Source organism: Echeneis naucrates, chromosome 8 (genome assembly GCF_900963305.1).
Source record: "Echeneis naucrates chromosome 8, fEcheNa1.1, whole genome shotgun sequence".
NCBI classification, from domain to species: domain Eukaryota; kingdom Metazoa; phylum Chordata; class Actinopteri; order Carangiformes; family Echeneidae; genus Echeneis; species Echeneis naucrates.
In genome coordinates this window covers 14541585-14559389 of record NC_042518.1, presented here as the reverse complement: position 1 = coordinate 14559389, position 17805 = coordinate 14541585, and the positions used below count along the sequence as shown (strand labels likewise).

Here is a 17805-nt window from a genome sequence, read left to right as displayed (position 1 = left end):
GGAAAATTTTTACATAACACTTTCAATCACACGAAATAAGCCATTTCACTGTCTAACCCATTCTGCTTTCCACTATTTTCATGTTGTTTTTAGGTCAAATTCCATCTTAGATTCATTACATGTGCCAACGGGCAGATTTAGTGGCACAAATGCAACATATTGTGTCGGTTGTCTTTACTAGAATGGCAACTGGAGCATAAACCTTTGCTGCATTGAGTCCACGTAACAGAAAGGCCAGATGTGCTTTGAAGAACGAAATGGTTCTTGGTGTACAGATGTGCACGTTGGAGAGCCAAAGTATGAAGCTGATATGCACACAAATTAAAACGAAGTTCTGACAGCTGGACAACAAGAAAATTGAGACTGAGTCATTTCTGATGGAGAGAAGTTATTGGGCGTTGGCACTGCCCAGGGTTATAATTTGGCTGTGCTGAGGAAGCCACTGGCAGAGGAAGCCTTCTCTAGGAATCACATCTCAAGCCAATCACACCTTTTATCTAATCTTTGGCCACTGACAGGATTGTAGTAGGAGTCCAGGTAGCACAGAGTTAGATCATAACTAATTCTGAAAAATTAAGTTAAATTGGAACTTTTGGAACTCTAAGTTTCACAATTAGACTCAAAAAAGCATTTAAACTTCTAACATGTACAGGGACTGGTAAAGAAGTAATCAGCTGACCCCATTGGCACTGTTACCCTTGAAATGGAAAAGCTCTTGACTTTGCTGTAGCATAACACTTTATCAGCCACAGCCAGTTACAAGTTAACAAAGGACAGCACTCATCATCTGATACATTGTCTACTGGCCAACGGGGGTTCACGACAAACTACCTGGTCTGGTTCTGACTGAGACCCAAACCTGAGGCTGAGTCTCCTCAACGATTCCTCTGGTCTTTCACCCATCAACCTCGAACAACCTGGCTCACTACCACTAACCCTTCTCCTGCCTTATGTTGCATTAGGCTTGATTCTGACTTTTCATTTGGCGAATCACAATAGTTTTACTTTAATGTGGGAAACACATGTTAAAGTAAGTAACTTTACAATCAAGTGTTAGCTAGACCTCAAACATGACTAAAGAGGGACTTTAAAGGTTAATGATAACTAAGCAGAACCAAAGTACTTCTTATATCTTTGTCAAAACCTGGCACCTACATTTCCCATAATGCAACTTCACAGCAGGGGGCTTGGTTGTATTTTATGCTAACAGCCTTGGGTGGCTAACCTGAGGCAAAGCTGGGGAACCGGGGAGTAACAAGGTCTGACACTCATGCAGATACTTCTCTTTTTTAAACTTCAGCCCCAGCAGACTCAGACTCAACTGACTTCATTCGAGGCAGTTTCCTCGACTTCACACAGCTCCCCGTCGCCCCAAAAGGCTTTACAAAACTCTGATGCTGAAGTAGCCCAGAAACACCTGTAAACAGACTTTGATGTGTTAAATCAGGAGTTTCACTTTAGTCAGGATGAGGGGCATCCCTAAACTCTGGCAAAACTTTTCAAGGAGATTTTCATAAACACACACACACCAGGTGGGTTTTCCATCCAAACAAAGACCTGCTCTGTGATTCTTATCAATCAGCTTCCCCTACTTCTCTGTATGTCTCTGCATGTGTGGTGTGTGTGTGTGTGTGTGTGTGTGTGTGTATGTGCACTCTCTTTTCAAGGAAAACAAACACACCCTGCCGCATTCCAACTACTTTTTTCAGACTCACATAGGCAATCCTTGTACACAACGCAGCACAGACCAGATCCATGGAGCGAGTTTATCGCGAACCAGAACGTTCACAGCAACACTAACGAAAGGTTAGGCTGGAGGTTCGTTTAGCACCAGATGCACAACAATAATTACCCAGCATTTATGAAACTGAGATAGTACCTGACATGACTCAACAGTGACTCTCTCAATTGTGTTTTCTGTTACCTACGGCAAAACACCTCTCTGCCACTCTCTGGTTTGAGCCCAACAAGTTCAGACAGTCAGAGTGTCTCAGGGATGAGTTCACTCTGCATGGTGCTGTGTTGAATCCCTCATGGATACATCTACGAAGTGACAAAAAATGGAAATATGCAGTGATGCACATACAGAGAGTAACTAGAGCTGTGTTTATTCCCTCACAGTGACTGAGTCTTACTTTTGCGGTTTTGACTAGTCTTTGGTTTGCTTACTACAATTCCAGTCCAGGTCTATAAATCTGCTGAGGTTCCTGCCATGACCACGAGTGTGTGAATGAGAGGTGGTGTGTGAGTGTGTGTGTTTGTGGTGTATTCAGACCCGGAATGAGTATATTTTCTGTTCAGGTTGAAGCTGCTGCCCCTTTTTCCTATTTGGCATCCATGCCAATTTAGACTGTATATATGAATAACACAAGAATGTCAAAATATCACAATGACCAATATGTTATGGTATAATTGCATTTTCATTGTGAGAAAATGAGAGACAACGTACAGTATGAGTCAAAGACTTTATATGCCCTCATATAACTTTATATTTATTTTCTGCTTCTAATTTGCTTTCATTGGAAAGATGATTATCTACCTGCTGTTTACCATCAGAGTTCATTATGTAATGTGAACTGCTGACAGATGTGGATCCAGGTGTTGTAACCTTAACTATAACCGGATATTGACTATTGCCTGTACTAGTGCAAAAAAGTCATAACTTCAGGCTACTTTGAAACACCTACATGGCCTTTTGTGATGTGCAAGCTGGAGGACTTTTGAAGCTAATTAATTGCAAAAAATACAACAAATGAGGAACAGTGAGCACAGTGGTAGTTTAAAATGTAGAATGAAAATGCACAACAGCTGCTAGCAGTGACATGAAGGTCAGTAACACTTTTCAGTAACTCTTGCCTGTTTTGATCACTGATAGTTGAGGCTTAAGAGAAGCAAAGAAGCTTGAAAGCTTGAAATGGCTCATAAAGCACCACCAGTGGGACTGCACAATTCAAATCTTCAAATAGTTGCCCAATGGCCATCTTACACCTACAGCCTACACCTGGTGAGTCAGACTAGCCTAACCCACACTAGAAGATTTAGAGATTATAATTACTACATGCAAACTGAGCTCCGCACACCATGTTATTCATTTTCTTTCAAAATGCTGACAATGTGCATATACGTTTAGGTTTTACTGTTTTCTCTGCCCATCCTGGATTTGATTGCAGGGTTCCTATCGACTGCAGGTATGTATGATTGATGTTGATAAAACAAATGTCAGTGGCTGTTGCATGTTGTTCACAGTGAGTGCACCCTCTGAAGAGATGAAACAGAGATAGACAAAGAGCTGAGGGCGGCAGCTACAGGAAGTCAGCCTGTGCAAAGTTTCAAAGCAGCTCAGTCATTTTCACTACAATGTCCAACGTTAAGTTACTGCAACTGTAACTGCAGCAACTCTGTGTAAACACTTATCATGCGTTTATAGTTACTGCACGATGTATGATAAACGAAGACAAGTAGAAAAAAACAAATAGGGCAGAATAAAAATGGGTCCCAATACCAATATACTGAAACCAATATCTGCTTAATGTAAGAGCAGGTGGCTGCACATCTGCAGCACCGGCTGGTTTAACATGACTGGCTTGGCAGCTGACAGCAGAAGTTACCTTCACAGCAAACAGCTCCGCCTCATACCACAACTCCAATTTTAGCTGCATTGTGGTGAAAGACGACTGCAGTTAAACGTTTCAAGGTCCAAGTACATGGCAGGAATTCATTTTTGACCTGACGCCTGTCAGGTCAATAAAACACATTCCTCCTCCAACCACCTGCATAAGTGGACATGATGGAGCTCTGTGGTCCGAATGGTCAGTGTGTCACTGCTAACATTCAATCCTTCCATTTCCTTCTGTGAAGTGGTATATTACCATGTAATGCCCTTTGTTGTGCCATTGCACGGTTTGTCTCAGGAGGTATGTTGTTAACGCAGCAGCTCTGCCAATGCATGTTCAGGCATGTTTCACAATTTTCTGAGCTCAACCAGCTGACTGCTGCACTTTGCGGTGAGGGTGAACGGGCCAATGTGGGAGAGTTAGGAGAATCAAGTAATCCAGTATAGAAAGGAGCTTCTGTTCAATCAAGATCTATGTTCAAACACATGCACACACAGCCAAGTCAGCAGGATATGCTGTGGCGAAATCAAAGAGCAAAAATCCCCCCAGAAACCCGTGTGGGAGTGTGTGAGAGTGTGTGTGTGATGTTAAAGAAAGAGGAAGTCAGTGAATCCACTGTCATTTCCTTGCTGTTTCTATATTTTCTTTTATACTCTCTATGTTGTGGGAGATAGCACAACACATGCAGAGACTGCAACTTCATTACAGCTGCATTCATATGAAGCTGTCAAATATGTTAGCAAACAGCTGCTTCTTTAAAATCCTGCGGAGTTAGAATTCCTCTGTTCATAGATGAACATATGAATCTGTTATTCTTTTAGCTAAGTGTTGACCTGCTTGGTTTGATGAGCGAATCTATATAGTAAAGATCGAGGTCTTAAAACCAAAATTAGGAGCGAAAGGACGCTAAAATAGGAAAAGAAGCTTCAGAGTTGGCCGACTGACTGTGGGATTGTCACATTGAGGAACTAAATATAGGTCTGGGTGTCAAACCTCAGCACTTTCATGGACCGATCAAATAGCCTTGATACTCCTGAGGATTGAAAAACATAGCTAAGATGTGAAGTAAATCTTATCTTTCTGAGTGACTCAATCAGTATGAAGCATGCTTGGACTGAGATAATAATAATTAATGATGATGATAATGCAGGTGATTGACTGTTTATTTACACAAACATGTTTAAGTGAGTAAAGAGCTTAAAAATAAAACTTATGTAAAACTAATGCTGCTGTAATCGGTTTTAATTTTCCTTTTTTATAAATCGGGTCTGATGGAACCAGAAAGTACCATTAAGTTAAGATTAAGCTTCCATTTAGAGTCAGTGCTAAAGTCAAGGTATTCAGGTATCAGTATTACTGCCAAAAACATAATATGTAGCCAAGCCTAGTTGTTTGATCCATAGTTAGTATGAAAATATTAATATGTGCAGCTTTAAATCTGTCTTTTACTGTCTGTTACTGTACTTTGACTAAACTGTAGGCCATGCAGGTAATTAGGTTTTTAATTGCTCTTGAACTCCTGACCTCTTTTTAAAGAACACTGTCTTGTGCTGATTAAAAGATAACAAAAAGAAAATAAAAGTAATAATGCTCCAAAAAGAAAACCCCAGCAACCATCCTGTTGCTTTTAGCCACTCTAAAGGGTTAGAGATGAACTTGTCAACAAACTGGCTGAATCCTCATGTTTCTGGCAACTACCCCCCAAAATATTCACTGTCCCCAGAGGGTGCTTCCAAACATTACTGGCCTTCTCTGGCCTTTTGACGCCTGTGTTAGACTGAAATTGAGGAAATGTAAAAATTTGATCAGGCCTCTAAAAGGCCAGCATCTTTCATGTCCCGCAGAGGATTGTCAGTCATGTATTTAAATGAAGCAGTTCTCCAGTGGAAATTACCATGTGGCTGAAACTGGAGAGCACAGGAGGTTCCTCTGACGGAGCAGCTCAGACCACACAAACATCAACAAGTTGTGATCCCTCTCACTAATAAGTGTGATCTTGGCATTTGTGAAAACAACTGTGCCACCGAGGAGAGATTACAGAACACAGATAACGTTCAACAAAAACTCACCTTGATTGGCTCAGTGCTAAATCGAATCTTCCTATTGGACGGTGCAGGCTCCTCTTCCTCAGGGAGGCCTGCAATCTCAGAGCAACTGGTCTCAGGCTGGTACGCCCCCTCATCCTCCTCATCATCTTCATCATCCAGTTGGCTCCCTCCAGAGTCCTCCTCCCCTAGCCCGCTGTACGCACTGATATCCACCAGATCCCCCTCTGAGTAATCCTCCTTCCTCGAGCCATCGTCATCATTCTCATCTTCCTCTTTTGCTCCTGGCCCCTCAAAGTCCTCTTCTTTGTCCTCCTCTGAGGGGGAGGAGCCTGGAGGTTCTTTTTCTCCATTTTCCAACGAGGCATGAACCTCAGCCTGCACCAGTCTGGCTCCAGCCTCAGACCCCCCAGTAGAGCCATCTTGCTCATCAGCTTGTGTCTGCAGCTCTGGGGCAGTCGCTGTACTCGAGCCCCTGGCTTCGGTCGATGTTGGCTGGCTCTCCGACTCCTTTTTGCCCTCTGAGGAGGAAGAGGAAGTTGCAGCCACCGAGGACGACGAGGAGTAAGAGGAGTTGGAGACCTGGTCTCCTGTCTGTCCGAACCGTTCCTTCTCCTCGCTGGCCGCCACTCCTTCTATGCTCCTCTGCAGAGAACCGGCCACCTCTTGTAGCTCTGCTGCTTCAGTGACAACAACTCCTGCTGATGTCTCCACCTCAGAGTCCTTACCTGGAGGCACCACCTTCGCCTGAGAGAGAGAGAGACAAGAGGAGGTCATAAATGAATTCATAGCTTTTGGTTTCAGCACTTTGCTGCAGGCAGCTTTCTTTGAAAGTTTTTAAGTGAAGAAAACCCCCACACCTTCCTGCCAACAGCCTCTGCTCTGGCTGGAGGTTTGGGCTTTGGTGCTAGGGCAGGCGCTGACCGACGCTGGGGGAGGTAGAGGTTGTTTTGTAATTCACCCTTCTCAAACGCAGCACTGAGCTGGCTCACAGTGGGGCTGACGGCCTCACCAGGCCCGACCGAAGCGGCAGCAGCAGGAATGGTGGCAGGTAAGGGAGGGGCAGCGGGGGTGTCGTCCAGCCGGTCAAGAGCCTCGGTGGAGCCATTAAACCGGGCCACAACATCTAAACGGCTGCCCTGGAATCCCGAAGCCCGCTCCTTCTTCAGCAAGATGCGGTTAGTGGCTGCCTGCTTCTCCTGGAGGAAAAATGAAGAATCAGTCAGATGATGATTTCTGGTTGACTTGATGAAATGAAAAGTATTTGCATACATACACAGAAGAAAAGATTTCTCTGACCTGGAGAGTCCGCTGTTCGAATATCCTCCTAGTCTCCTGCAGTTTGGAGAAGCCCATTGCAGAAGATCCACCCTCCCCACCTGCCTTAGAGTCAAACCGGTTGACCCTCTCAGAGACTGTGGCCCCCATTTTGAGCAGGGCACTGTGGTCGACATTCTCATTGAGACTGGACGCTCTCGGCAGGGACAGCTTAACCGCCTGCTCTTTTCCTACCAATGACAGCAAAGGTCATGGAAACATTAAAGGGGAAAAGGGAAAATGTTTTATTTCTTAATGGTATCATTTTGGCCATTGTTTCCAATACTTGCTTTAACACTGTGCAGACCAAGCTGAGTACTGTGAGAAATAACCACCAGCGTAATGAAACATGAACACTTCAGAATAGCAAAGTTGTCTAGTACACATTGCGTTTCAGCAGTTACTTAATTAAGCACTACACATGACTGAGCTAATGGCTGGGCAAAGCTACAAATGAACAAGCCAAGAAGTACAGAGCAGCTTGGTATAACTCTGTATTATAACTGTACAATTTTTGAGGATCTGTACTTTACTTGAGTGATTTAGGTGATCCAGCAATGGAGACGAAGCTGCTCTTGCTCTCCCTGATCAGCCGTGGTCATACCCGAACTCCGTGTTTGAACTCACATAAGTAAAGAGTGGTTCTTTTGGTTTTAAATGTGTTATTTGTAAAATTTGGATTTGACATGCTGGCTTCCTTCCCAGCTGTGTCCAACCTGTCTCTGAGTCTAAACACAGCCCTGCCTGCCTCTGCTGCCTGTGTGAAGGGCTTTGATAACCAGCTTCTGCTGAGGATGAACGAGAAATTCTTCCAGTTTGAGCAGTAGACTAGGAGGAGGAGTGGAGAGAGAGGAGAGAGGGTTGGAGGACAGGAGAGTGAGGGGAGTGAGGGGGAAGAACGAGGGGAGAATGCAAAGAAAAATTGCACTTTTTGGGCTGTTACTCCATGTTAAACTTTCTCTCTGTGGCTTTAAGTTCAGTGATTTTTTTCACTGAGTCAAGAAGTTTATTGTAATTTATTTTATTTAGCATTTTAATTTTGAACAGGGGCGGTTTTCTTTTAATAAAAAGGACAAGATAATTACAGTGTTGGTCCTTCTGTCAGTTAGAGTTTGTTTCAATATGATTTCCTGTTCAATAATCTTCATTACAAATCGATTCATTCACTGCATTATTTTAGTCAGATTCTTTGAATGTTCAGTGGCAGGACACACTGCATTATGATGAAAAGTACTTTGAATGCTTAAGTATTTTGAAAAGCAAGTACTCCTGTACTTTGACTCAAGTACTGTAGCGTTGTATTTTGTCCACCACTGCTTGGATGTGAACTTCCACAAATGCAATAAAGAGCAAAGCAGAGAACACATCACCTGCTGACCCCCACAACGTTGTTAGTAAACAGTATGCTATGTTTTGGACTGGCAGGTTTAAATTAGTTTTTCAAAATGGCTGAAAAGACTCCAAACTCTCCAGATAATGAAGCTGATAGCTGAAACCTGCAGAATTCTAAGTTGACAGACTTGCAGCGTCTAACTATGCAAATCTATGATTGAACAATGGTTGTTTGGACAAGGAGTTAAGTTAATTTATAGCAGGTCTACAAGTCTAAACAGCTACAATGTTTAGAACATGGAAAGGTGTGCAGGGGCTGAGGACTGACAAGGACCGTCGCCATAATGTTTGAGCTTCAACAGAAAACAGATTGGTCTTTACCAATCATCTTGGCTCCGTCCTCCTCATCACCAGGAGACTGCATCTGCATGAACATATTCTTGATGCGGTGGACGTTTGATCCATATTTCCGGCCTCTCCCAGTTGGGCGGGGTAGTGGAGCGGGCTTGGAGGAAGGCTCAGATCCTCCATTGGCAGTGTTGTTGAGGTGGTCGGTGGCCTTCTTCAGTGCTGCCAGCCCTGCCTCGTAGGCATTGCGGTGGGGCGAGGGACTCCGCAGGTTCGAGCTGCTGCTTCCCCCGCCACTCCCACCTGATGCTCCATTGCTCCCCATAGCCGCCGGGGGCTCGGTCTTCATCATGTTTGGTAAATCAGATCCTCCTTAATGAACAGCCGGTCAGCAGGGATGAGGACTGCAGCATCCTGAAGCTGTTTGACATTCACCTCCTGAATCAAACACAGAGACAGATCAATGGTTCATTTGTGATTAATCATTTTTGATTATGTTTTAATCAATCATAATTGATTTCAAAAACCCAAACAATGTTGAAATGTCTGACTAAACAACTAATTGAGAAATAATTGTCAAAATAATTTGTTGAGAAGAGTAGGCGAAAGAGAAGTGTAGGCGAAAGCTGTTATAGGTTAGAGGTCATGGTGACAAAGGCCAGAGCTGAAAATAATTATTGTTTGTTCCAGCCAGTGATGTTTCCTCCTGCTCTCTGTACTGAACAGTGAGTAACAATGACCTGCAGCTCACTATAGCACTGCCTACTCCTCTCTTCTGATTGGTCCAAATTATGCTCCTCTGCTGGGGCTCAAGAGAAATGCGTGTTTTTTCTTTTATTCCTTTAGTCCCCAAATATCTTCAACTCAGTAATTTCAATTACAATTACACAAACCAGAGAAGAGCATTTCAGATAATGGGTGGTATGTTTTCAATTTTCTGATGATTAATTTAGACAAAAATCAATTAATTGAGGTCTAGTCGGGAAAAATGTGATCTGTACTGTAACAACTTTGATAAAACTGTCACAATTGTGATGCTTCCCTTGTGAAAACATGTTGTACAGTGTCAGAGCAGATGTTTGAGCTTTTTTCAGTTTTCAAATTGACTTAAAGCTTGAAACTTTCCTTCATTAATTATCTGCACTGCTTATCCTTTCAGAGTCACAGGGAGGGCAGGAACCAATCCCAGCTGACATCAGCCGAGGGTAAAGTTCATCCTGGGCCAGTCAGCTGTCCATCACTGAGCTACACACATCGAGAAAACAGCCGTTTACGTGCAACTACGGGCAATTTAGAGCCAGCAAATCACCTTGAACCCACTCATCTGTGGACTGTGGGAGGAAGCTGGACGAACCCACACAAGCACAAGGAGAGCATACACAGAGGTGGGGTTGAACTTCGAATCCTCTTCTTGTGGTATCCAAACCACCTACCACCATGCCATTCAATGAAAAATTTGTTTTACATATTCTGTCCTGTTAGCAAATACCAGGGCAGCACAGCAGCATAGTGGTTAGAGCTGTTGCCCCACACTAAGAAGATCATGGGTTCTCTTCCCAGCCTGGGCCTTTCTGTGCGGAGTTTGTATGTTCTCCCTGTTACCACCTGAAAAATAATGTGCCTTTCAAAAAGGCCTTTTTCTGGGCTCAAGAAACGAGTTAACAGTTAAATGTTTTTCAGCATCAATGGAGGTTGATGAAGCGTTGAAAGTTGGTGCTAAAATTCCTACAGGGGTCCAAACCTTTCTTGATTACTTACAACCCCTTCTGTTTGCATAAAAGTAGTGTTGGAACACACTGTGGTACATTACTTTACTGTACTGCACTGCAGAAAGCTACGTGTCATAAAATGGCAAGAAAAAGACAATTAACAATGGGAGAGAGCGAGGCCATCATAGCAATTAAGTTCATCAAGGTCTCACTGAGTACATTACAGCTCTCAGAAACTGGGGGAAACTCTGACAGGAAGGGGTCTGGCAGACCCAAAGCCACAACAGACTCAGAGGACAGGTTGCTAAGACTCAACAGCTTGCATGATAGGCGGCTCACAGGAAAACACCTTCAGGCACAGCTTAATAGTGGTAGAAAACAAGTCTCAGTTTCAACTGTGAAGAGAAGACTTCAAGTTGCAGGTTTGACAGATAGAGTTGCAGCAAGAAAGCCATCGGTGAGATGTCAGAATAAGAAAAAGAGGCTTGCCTGGACCTCTAAACACTGCAAATTCACTCCTGAGAAACTGGAAGAAGTTATTATGTGCTGGTGAATCAAAATAATTTCTAATTTAGAAATTAGAAATTTGTGCTTCATCACAGACGATGCTTGTACACCGTTGAGGTAGAAAAAGTTGATGTCCTCAGGGTGGGACATCCGCTATCAAACATGGAGGAGGAAACGTGATGGTCTGGGGCTACGGTCGGTGAGAGGCACCACAGCATTCTGCAGCGCCATGCTGTCCCCTCTGGTATCTGCCTGCTCGGTCAGGGGTTCATCCTAGTGCAGGATAATGACCCAAAACATCAGTCCGAGCTGTGCTTTAGGAAAAAAGAACACGATGGGCTTGAAAGCATGGAGTGGACAGCACAGCCTCCAGAGGAACTGGACAGAAGAGTGGAAGAGAAGGAACCTACAAGTGCCACTGTAGAAAGAATGCCACGAGTGTGTTCATCCGTTAAATTTGTTAAAGGTGGCTTCTTTGATGAGCCAAAAGTTCAGAATACCTTTTGTTCTATAAATTGATTCCATGATTTCTTTTTCAACTTAAATTTTTTTGTTTGCTCTCTGCAGTCATTTCAGAGAACAATGAGACAACACGCTGCATAATTTTAAATGAAAAAAAAAAAAAGAAAATTGGGGTGTTCTAGTATTTTTGACCTGTAGTGTATGTCCAGCAGGATTTTATATTTAACTATTACTCCACAACAGAATCGTCAGATCTACAATCTATATATTAGTTACCATCTAATAAAAAATAAATATTGTATAAGCTGGAAATGAGCAACACCATTGGCAAATATGACAACAACTGGTTTATTGTGTTTTTGAACACCCACATGGCGCTCCGGGAGCTGTCGAAATAATCCAATTAAAATCGTGACGCATTGTTACCTCACATGACGTGCAGCTTGGTGTTGCTGCTCTGAATGCCAAACTCACTTTGTGACAAAGTCAGTGTGTGAACACTCCACACTCCCGTGCTCCTCAGCTATCAAACTGTTTTGTCATGTTTACAATGTAATTGCAGTCGTGTTGCAGCATGTGCTGTCAGATGAGTGCTGTGGTAATAACTGCTCTTTTCATCAGGGCTGAATGTCCCTTCTGCATCTTGGTGCAGCAGCATTAAACAGCTGAAGACGACAGAGTAAGAAAAGGAAGCTAGCCCAGGTTTTAGGAGAGGGATGTGAAAATGTGAGGGTCATGGTCTGGTCCTTGTTTTTCCAGATCTCGTGAAAATGTTTGTTGAACCATGACTATGAGATCATCAGTCCAGTCTGCTCTCGGCTGCTGTCTTTCCAAGCATGTTGTGTTCAAAACGGCTCTCTTTTATTTTTTGCTGTCTTTTGATGAGTTGATGTCATACTAGCAGTTTTCTGACTATCTTACACAATCCAACAAAGCAAGCTCAGCAACTCCCCCTCTCAAAAAAACATGACATTTTTCTGTGGCCAACCAGATGTTGATTCCACTCATGTCCGTACAGTTAGCTTAGCATTACACTGACATGGCCTGTGTGATCTCTGGCTACGTCTGATAAAGCAAGGATCTAACTGTTGACCACTTTAAAGGTTAAATAGAAATGAGTGGTTTGGCAGCTCAGACTGTTATTTAATCAGATGTGGACGGAGCCAGAGACACCACGTCTCCTTTTTCCAGCCGCCTGTGGGCTTTTTGTGAAAATTCACAGCTGAGGTGTGAAGATTCATACTGTTGTCTGACTTAAATTGTCATCACGATACAACCTGTATTTGCTGTAGTTCAACACTGCAATGCAAAAAAAGCCACACTAAAGTAACCTGTGTTCCTCTTATTTAACTGCTTTGACTCTGAAGCAGCCAAATCCTTCAGTCACATTTTCCACTCTGGTTTCGACAAACTATCCCAGAATGAGACAGCCCTACAATAGTACAATATCACGTCATTGTTTTTTTTTTTTTTCATGTTTTATGGTGTTTTTGGTCACAAATAAGTCCCCATAAATTGTCTAATCAGACAGTGATTTAACAGTGTGTCTGGAGTAAAACCATGTCATCCACTATGAAGATGAAGTGAGGTTAAAATGTACATGACCACATCATGCACCTTTAAAGGGATAATCCAACAATTTAGCCTTCATCATAGACTTCCTAGGGAATCTACTAAATATTCAAACAGCAGACACTCAGATGCTCTGATGTATCAAATAGCTCAGCTCCTACATTTCCCAAAGTGCAGCTCTTTTGTAGGCACTCCCTGTGCCAAACTCTTTACAACTCTACTTTTTTTTCAGTCATTCAGACCTTCTCCTCTAAATCTGAAATATCGCGTCTGATCCCAAACAACCTTCCTCAAGTTTCTGCCCAATTACAGCAAATTTTTGTGAAAATCAGGATTATTGAGTGTTCACATCCATTGCTGTTATTTCCAGTCAGGGGATCATTAAACCGTTTCAGAAGAAAAAGACGCAATGCGATGATGAATTTAGCTCACCAGTCAAACTGCAGAGCGTAGAAAATCAGTCAACACATATCAGACATTCTCATCTCTTTCATCTCCCCAGTGGACGCTTGAGTGATAGACGGGTCACTAATTATTTATACACTCCATAACTGTTTCCATAACGATTTGTCACATTTAGTTTTAATCAATATACAAATATACACCCCAGTTAGAAGTACAAACTTTAATGCAGTTATGAACTTTTCTTTTGCATATGCTCAAAACAGATGGCTGGAAATACACTAACTGATAAACACCAGGTTATTGTCTTAATAGGAGGGAACCTTAGACTTTAATTGGCACTGCGGTGAATTCTTTTCATCACCAATTAATCTGTTAACATAAAATGTAAGAAATCTGTGTAAAAAAAAAAAAAAAATAAAATAAAATGTTCAAATAACTAACTAATTGCTTCACTGATTTCTAAAAATGTAGGATTGCACAAAAACATCATGTGGTACAAATATTGTGCAGAATAAGCGGAAATATGCATCTGAACTGAGAGTGGATAAAACATGCTGGATCCTGTTGCTGTTTGTCTGGCTGTAGGTCTTTACATCCATGGCAACGGCAACAAACTGACAGGATGTTGCATTGTTTACAAGATTAGTGTGTTTAGGAAGGTAAACCCTACTTTAACTTGAATAAAATAAACACTGTTGTATCCTGAGTAGCGCAGGAAAGGTCACTTATGTCCCTGTCTGTTGTAAGGTGACACTGCTGACCATAGCAGGACCGACACACACGCATCCATTCACACAATATGCAACCACACAAGGTCTTGTGACACTGTCTTGCTGAAACGTTGATTCTTACACACTGATCATGAGAACCAAAGTGAGCGGATCCAACGTAAAGCCAATACATTTCCACACACACATGGAGCTAAGATACCTCCTGAGCTCTTTCTTGTTATTGCTAAGATGGAAATATTGGCTTATCATCAAACTGATGAACGCAACCTGACATGCGCAAATTTGGAATACACAACACAGACAAACACAAGCTGACTCCAGTCTCCACAACTCCATCTTGACCTGACGTATTGTCCACATCTTCTTTTGTGGTGTTTCTACTAGTTGCTAAATACAGTATGAGCATAAACCCCAGATTTGATTTCATCTTTCCGAGAACAACTTCATCTCTCTCCCGTTGCCCCTAATCCCCTGCGGTCTGCCGTTGTGTCCTGTTCTACTGTCTCGCTTTGATTATCCTGTTTACAGATGGAGAGACCTTTATGCATTTTGCTGTTTGTTGTTGATGAATGGCATCATTCACCGAGCCCCCAGTCATCAACGTAGCAGATTTGCCTCGGTCCCTCTGATGCTGCTTTGTAATCACCCCTGTCCATGTGGATTTATCTGCACAGTAACTACATTCCTGTGCATTGTATCCAGCCACATCCTCCAGATAAGGAGAAGAGCTACTTTCATCCTCCCACCAATGTTACACACTCGCTGTCTCCGTCAGGTCAACACAGTCCAAAATAAATACAGCACAGCACAGCCACTGCTCACCTCCCTGCAGCAATCATCCTCACCTTATGGAGGAAAAAGACTATTGACTTCTGATCTATTGATGGGAGACCCACGAGAAGCCCCTCCCTTCACAAAACACCAGCCACAGCACACACAAACACTCTGTCCTTTGCTTTCTGTGTTTGGTTGGTTAATATGGCAAGAATGACCTTGCCTCACCGTGTTTTGTAACACAGGACTTCAGTTGTGTGCATCCAGTCACAGCTGTCCCTGTTTGTATGCACATATGTGTGGTCAATGCGCGACACACACTGCAGCCACTGGTGTGGATGTTTGTCGGCTGTCCGTGCAGACATGAGTAATAATGAGCCCCTAAGTCCTCCGTGGCTGCACAGCATCTCTGCATCGGCGCCCCTCAATGTGCGTCACGGACGCACTTTCTAACAGAAGGTACATTATGACAACTACAATGACTCCGTCTATTCACACCACAATCCCTGCATCTGTGGAGGAGCCTCCCAGCCCGGGCCTCGTGTAGAGGTTCATCCTGGCAGACATACTGCGTGCTGCTGCTGCTGCTGGCTAGACACAGGCATTGTTGGCAGACCCGACATCTGCTCCGGACTTCCATCCCCAATCTGCCTATTTTTCCGAGGCGCTGCTTTTCATGCATTTAAATATCCATCACTAAATAAAATCGAACATCCACTTTGAATTGTCACGTGGCGCCCATTAATTCGGGGCGTCTGCAATGCACAAAGAAGCGTTTACTAGAGTTTAAAGGTCAACTATTATTTGTGGTTGGCGCGTTGTCCCTCTGTTTACCGCACGTCAAAATACACTTCGGCGACTCGGGACGTGCGCGGTTCTCTCAAACTGAGACTGGATTTAAATACATATCGAACAAAGTGTGGTGCATTAATCGCACGCCGAATTTGTCAGAAAACTCAGGACAGGACAGGACAGGGCGAATTCACTGACTCGGGTGTGTTTACCTCTGCAGGTGAGCACGGAAATGTTAAACAGCGACATTTTACATGGGAGTTCGGCGAGACGCTCTTACTGGAAACGCAGCGATCGAACAAACTCGCAAACGGCGCTTTTCCTGCAGCGACCCGCCGAGTCTGTAAGATCCAGCTCGTACCGACGGCAGCTGTAACGGGTCCCCGGCCGGTTTAGGACCCGGAGGCAGCCGGTCGGTGTGTCGGGCCCTGCTGGCGGACTGCTGCGCTGCGTCGCTTCCTTCCTGCAGCCTCTCCTCTGCTCCTGTGTCCCTGACAGAGAGCGGATTTAACGCAGGGCCCCCCGCTGCCCTCACTCATACCTGGTGTCGCGGTCGGTCGGAAGCGGCCCCGGTGCCCGTTAGGATCGGCGGCAGAGACGGTCCATTGTCCTGCTGTTGCTGCTGCTGCTGCGAGTGAACAGCCTGAGCGCCTGCCTCCTCCTCTGCTCCTCCCCCTCCTCCTCCCCCCTCTCATCATCTGTTTGCCTCCATCCCTCTCCCTCTCCCTGTTCCGTCTTTCCTCTCATTCTCACCACCTTTTATTGTCTTTCCCCTCCACCTCTCTCTGTCTGCCTTCACTCCTCCCTGAGCTGTCTGACTGCTGTTTTACCGTCACCGGGGAATCGAACCAGCAACCCTGGGGGTCAGCTGCCGCCACGTGACTCGGGGCCCAGGCCCCGGGCTCAGCTGCCTTCACTGGATTTCTGATTTCTGCTCTGGCACTCAAGTCCCCTCAGCTGCCTGTCAGATTAGACGACACCTGCCGGTCAAATTCACCTCATCGGCTCATGGAAGCAGAATAAATACCAGCATGATGTGGAATAAATGGGAAGGGAAACTCTGTCCAACAGCAACAGAACATCCCGCCGCTGAAGGCAGGTCAGCATAGGTGGAGGTGTTACTGTTCTAATTATTATCATGTCCCTGCACTACTGCAGGTCATGCGCAATGACCTCACTCCTCTCAGCCTGCTTATTACCTCCCAGAGAGCTGCTCAGGTGGATCTGCCACAGGCGTCAGGCAAAAACACTGCTCTCTGTCCAAAGACGGTCAGAGTTTTCCAGGATTGAAGAAAATCCCCGGTGATGCCATATTGATGTCATCAGCGTTATTATCTTGGGAATGGAAAGTGCAAACAGAAGGAGTGCTCAACTACTGCGGGCAGTGAGTCAGAGTGATGTAGGCTGGGACGGGACAGGGCCTGACTGAGTTGTATTCTGTATTATTTTCTCTCATTCAGGGGTCCCTGTGTTCTGCATGTTGACTGTTGATGACTGTTCAGAAATGCAATAATTAAAACTGATCGTTTCTGTCATTTCCAAGTCAAGATTTTTTTTTTGTTTTTTTTTTTTTTTTCAAATATTCCATGGAAAAAAACCAACAACAACACAACTAATATCAACAGGGCCACAAAAAGAGCCTCTGAATAAAGCAAACAACAGTTTGGCTTCATTTTGAATAGCTGGAGGTGGTGAAGTATTGTGTCTTCTTTGGCTGATCTGGTAGTTAACAGTTATGACTGTATGCTGTCGTCCAGTGGTCACAGTTAGAAACAACATACCACAACATACACTGGGCTCAAACACAGGGCAAATAATGATTTACAGATCATTATTATTCTTATGCTAATTATTATTATAATCCTAATTCTAGTTCTTCTTATTGATGTTGCTACTATACAACAGTCTTGGTTGTTGTTTTTTTTTTGCCAACACTGTAAACAAGTACCAATTTTAAATCAAATATCATAGTACTGATAGGTAACTGAATAAAACTAGCCAGAAAATCTTCTCTCCTGGTTACAATTAAACTTTATTTATTTATATATATATTTTTTTTAATTGGACTCAGCATCATATAAAATTACTATAACTGTCGGTACAGAATAACATATCTATCTGTAAAATGCTTTATCTGTAATTTTTCCAGAAAAGTAATCAAAAATCTGTCATATCAGGTGACAAAATGAATCTTTAG

The 17805-nt window shown here is 43.6% G+C and overlaps 1 protein-coding gene across 1 annotated transcript in view; it reads right to left on the bottom strand.

The window, feature by feature from the left end:
* Positions 1-16278, bottom strand: part of LOC115048085 (neurabin-2-like) — a 30099-nt gene extending 13821 nt beyond the window's left edge. Inside the window, exons 1-5 of the mRNA XM_029509339.1 lie at positions 16150-16278; positions 8690-9094; positions 6959-7167; positions 6520-6858; positions 5684-6406 (exon numbers count right to left, since the gene is read on the bottom strand). Coding sequence (XP_029365199.1) covers positions 5684-6406; positions 6520-6858; positions 6959-7167; positions 8690-9008 — 1590 coding nt within the window. The 5' untranslated portion in view covers positions 9009-9094; positions 16150-16278. The remainder of the gene's footprint in view (positions 1-5683; positions 6407-6519; positions 6859-6958; positions 7168-8689; positions 9095-16149) is intronic.
* Between the last annotated feature and the right edge of the window lie 1527 nt (positions 16279-17805).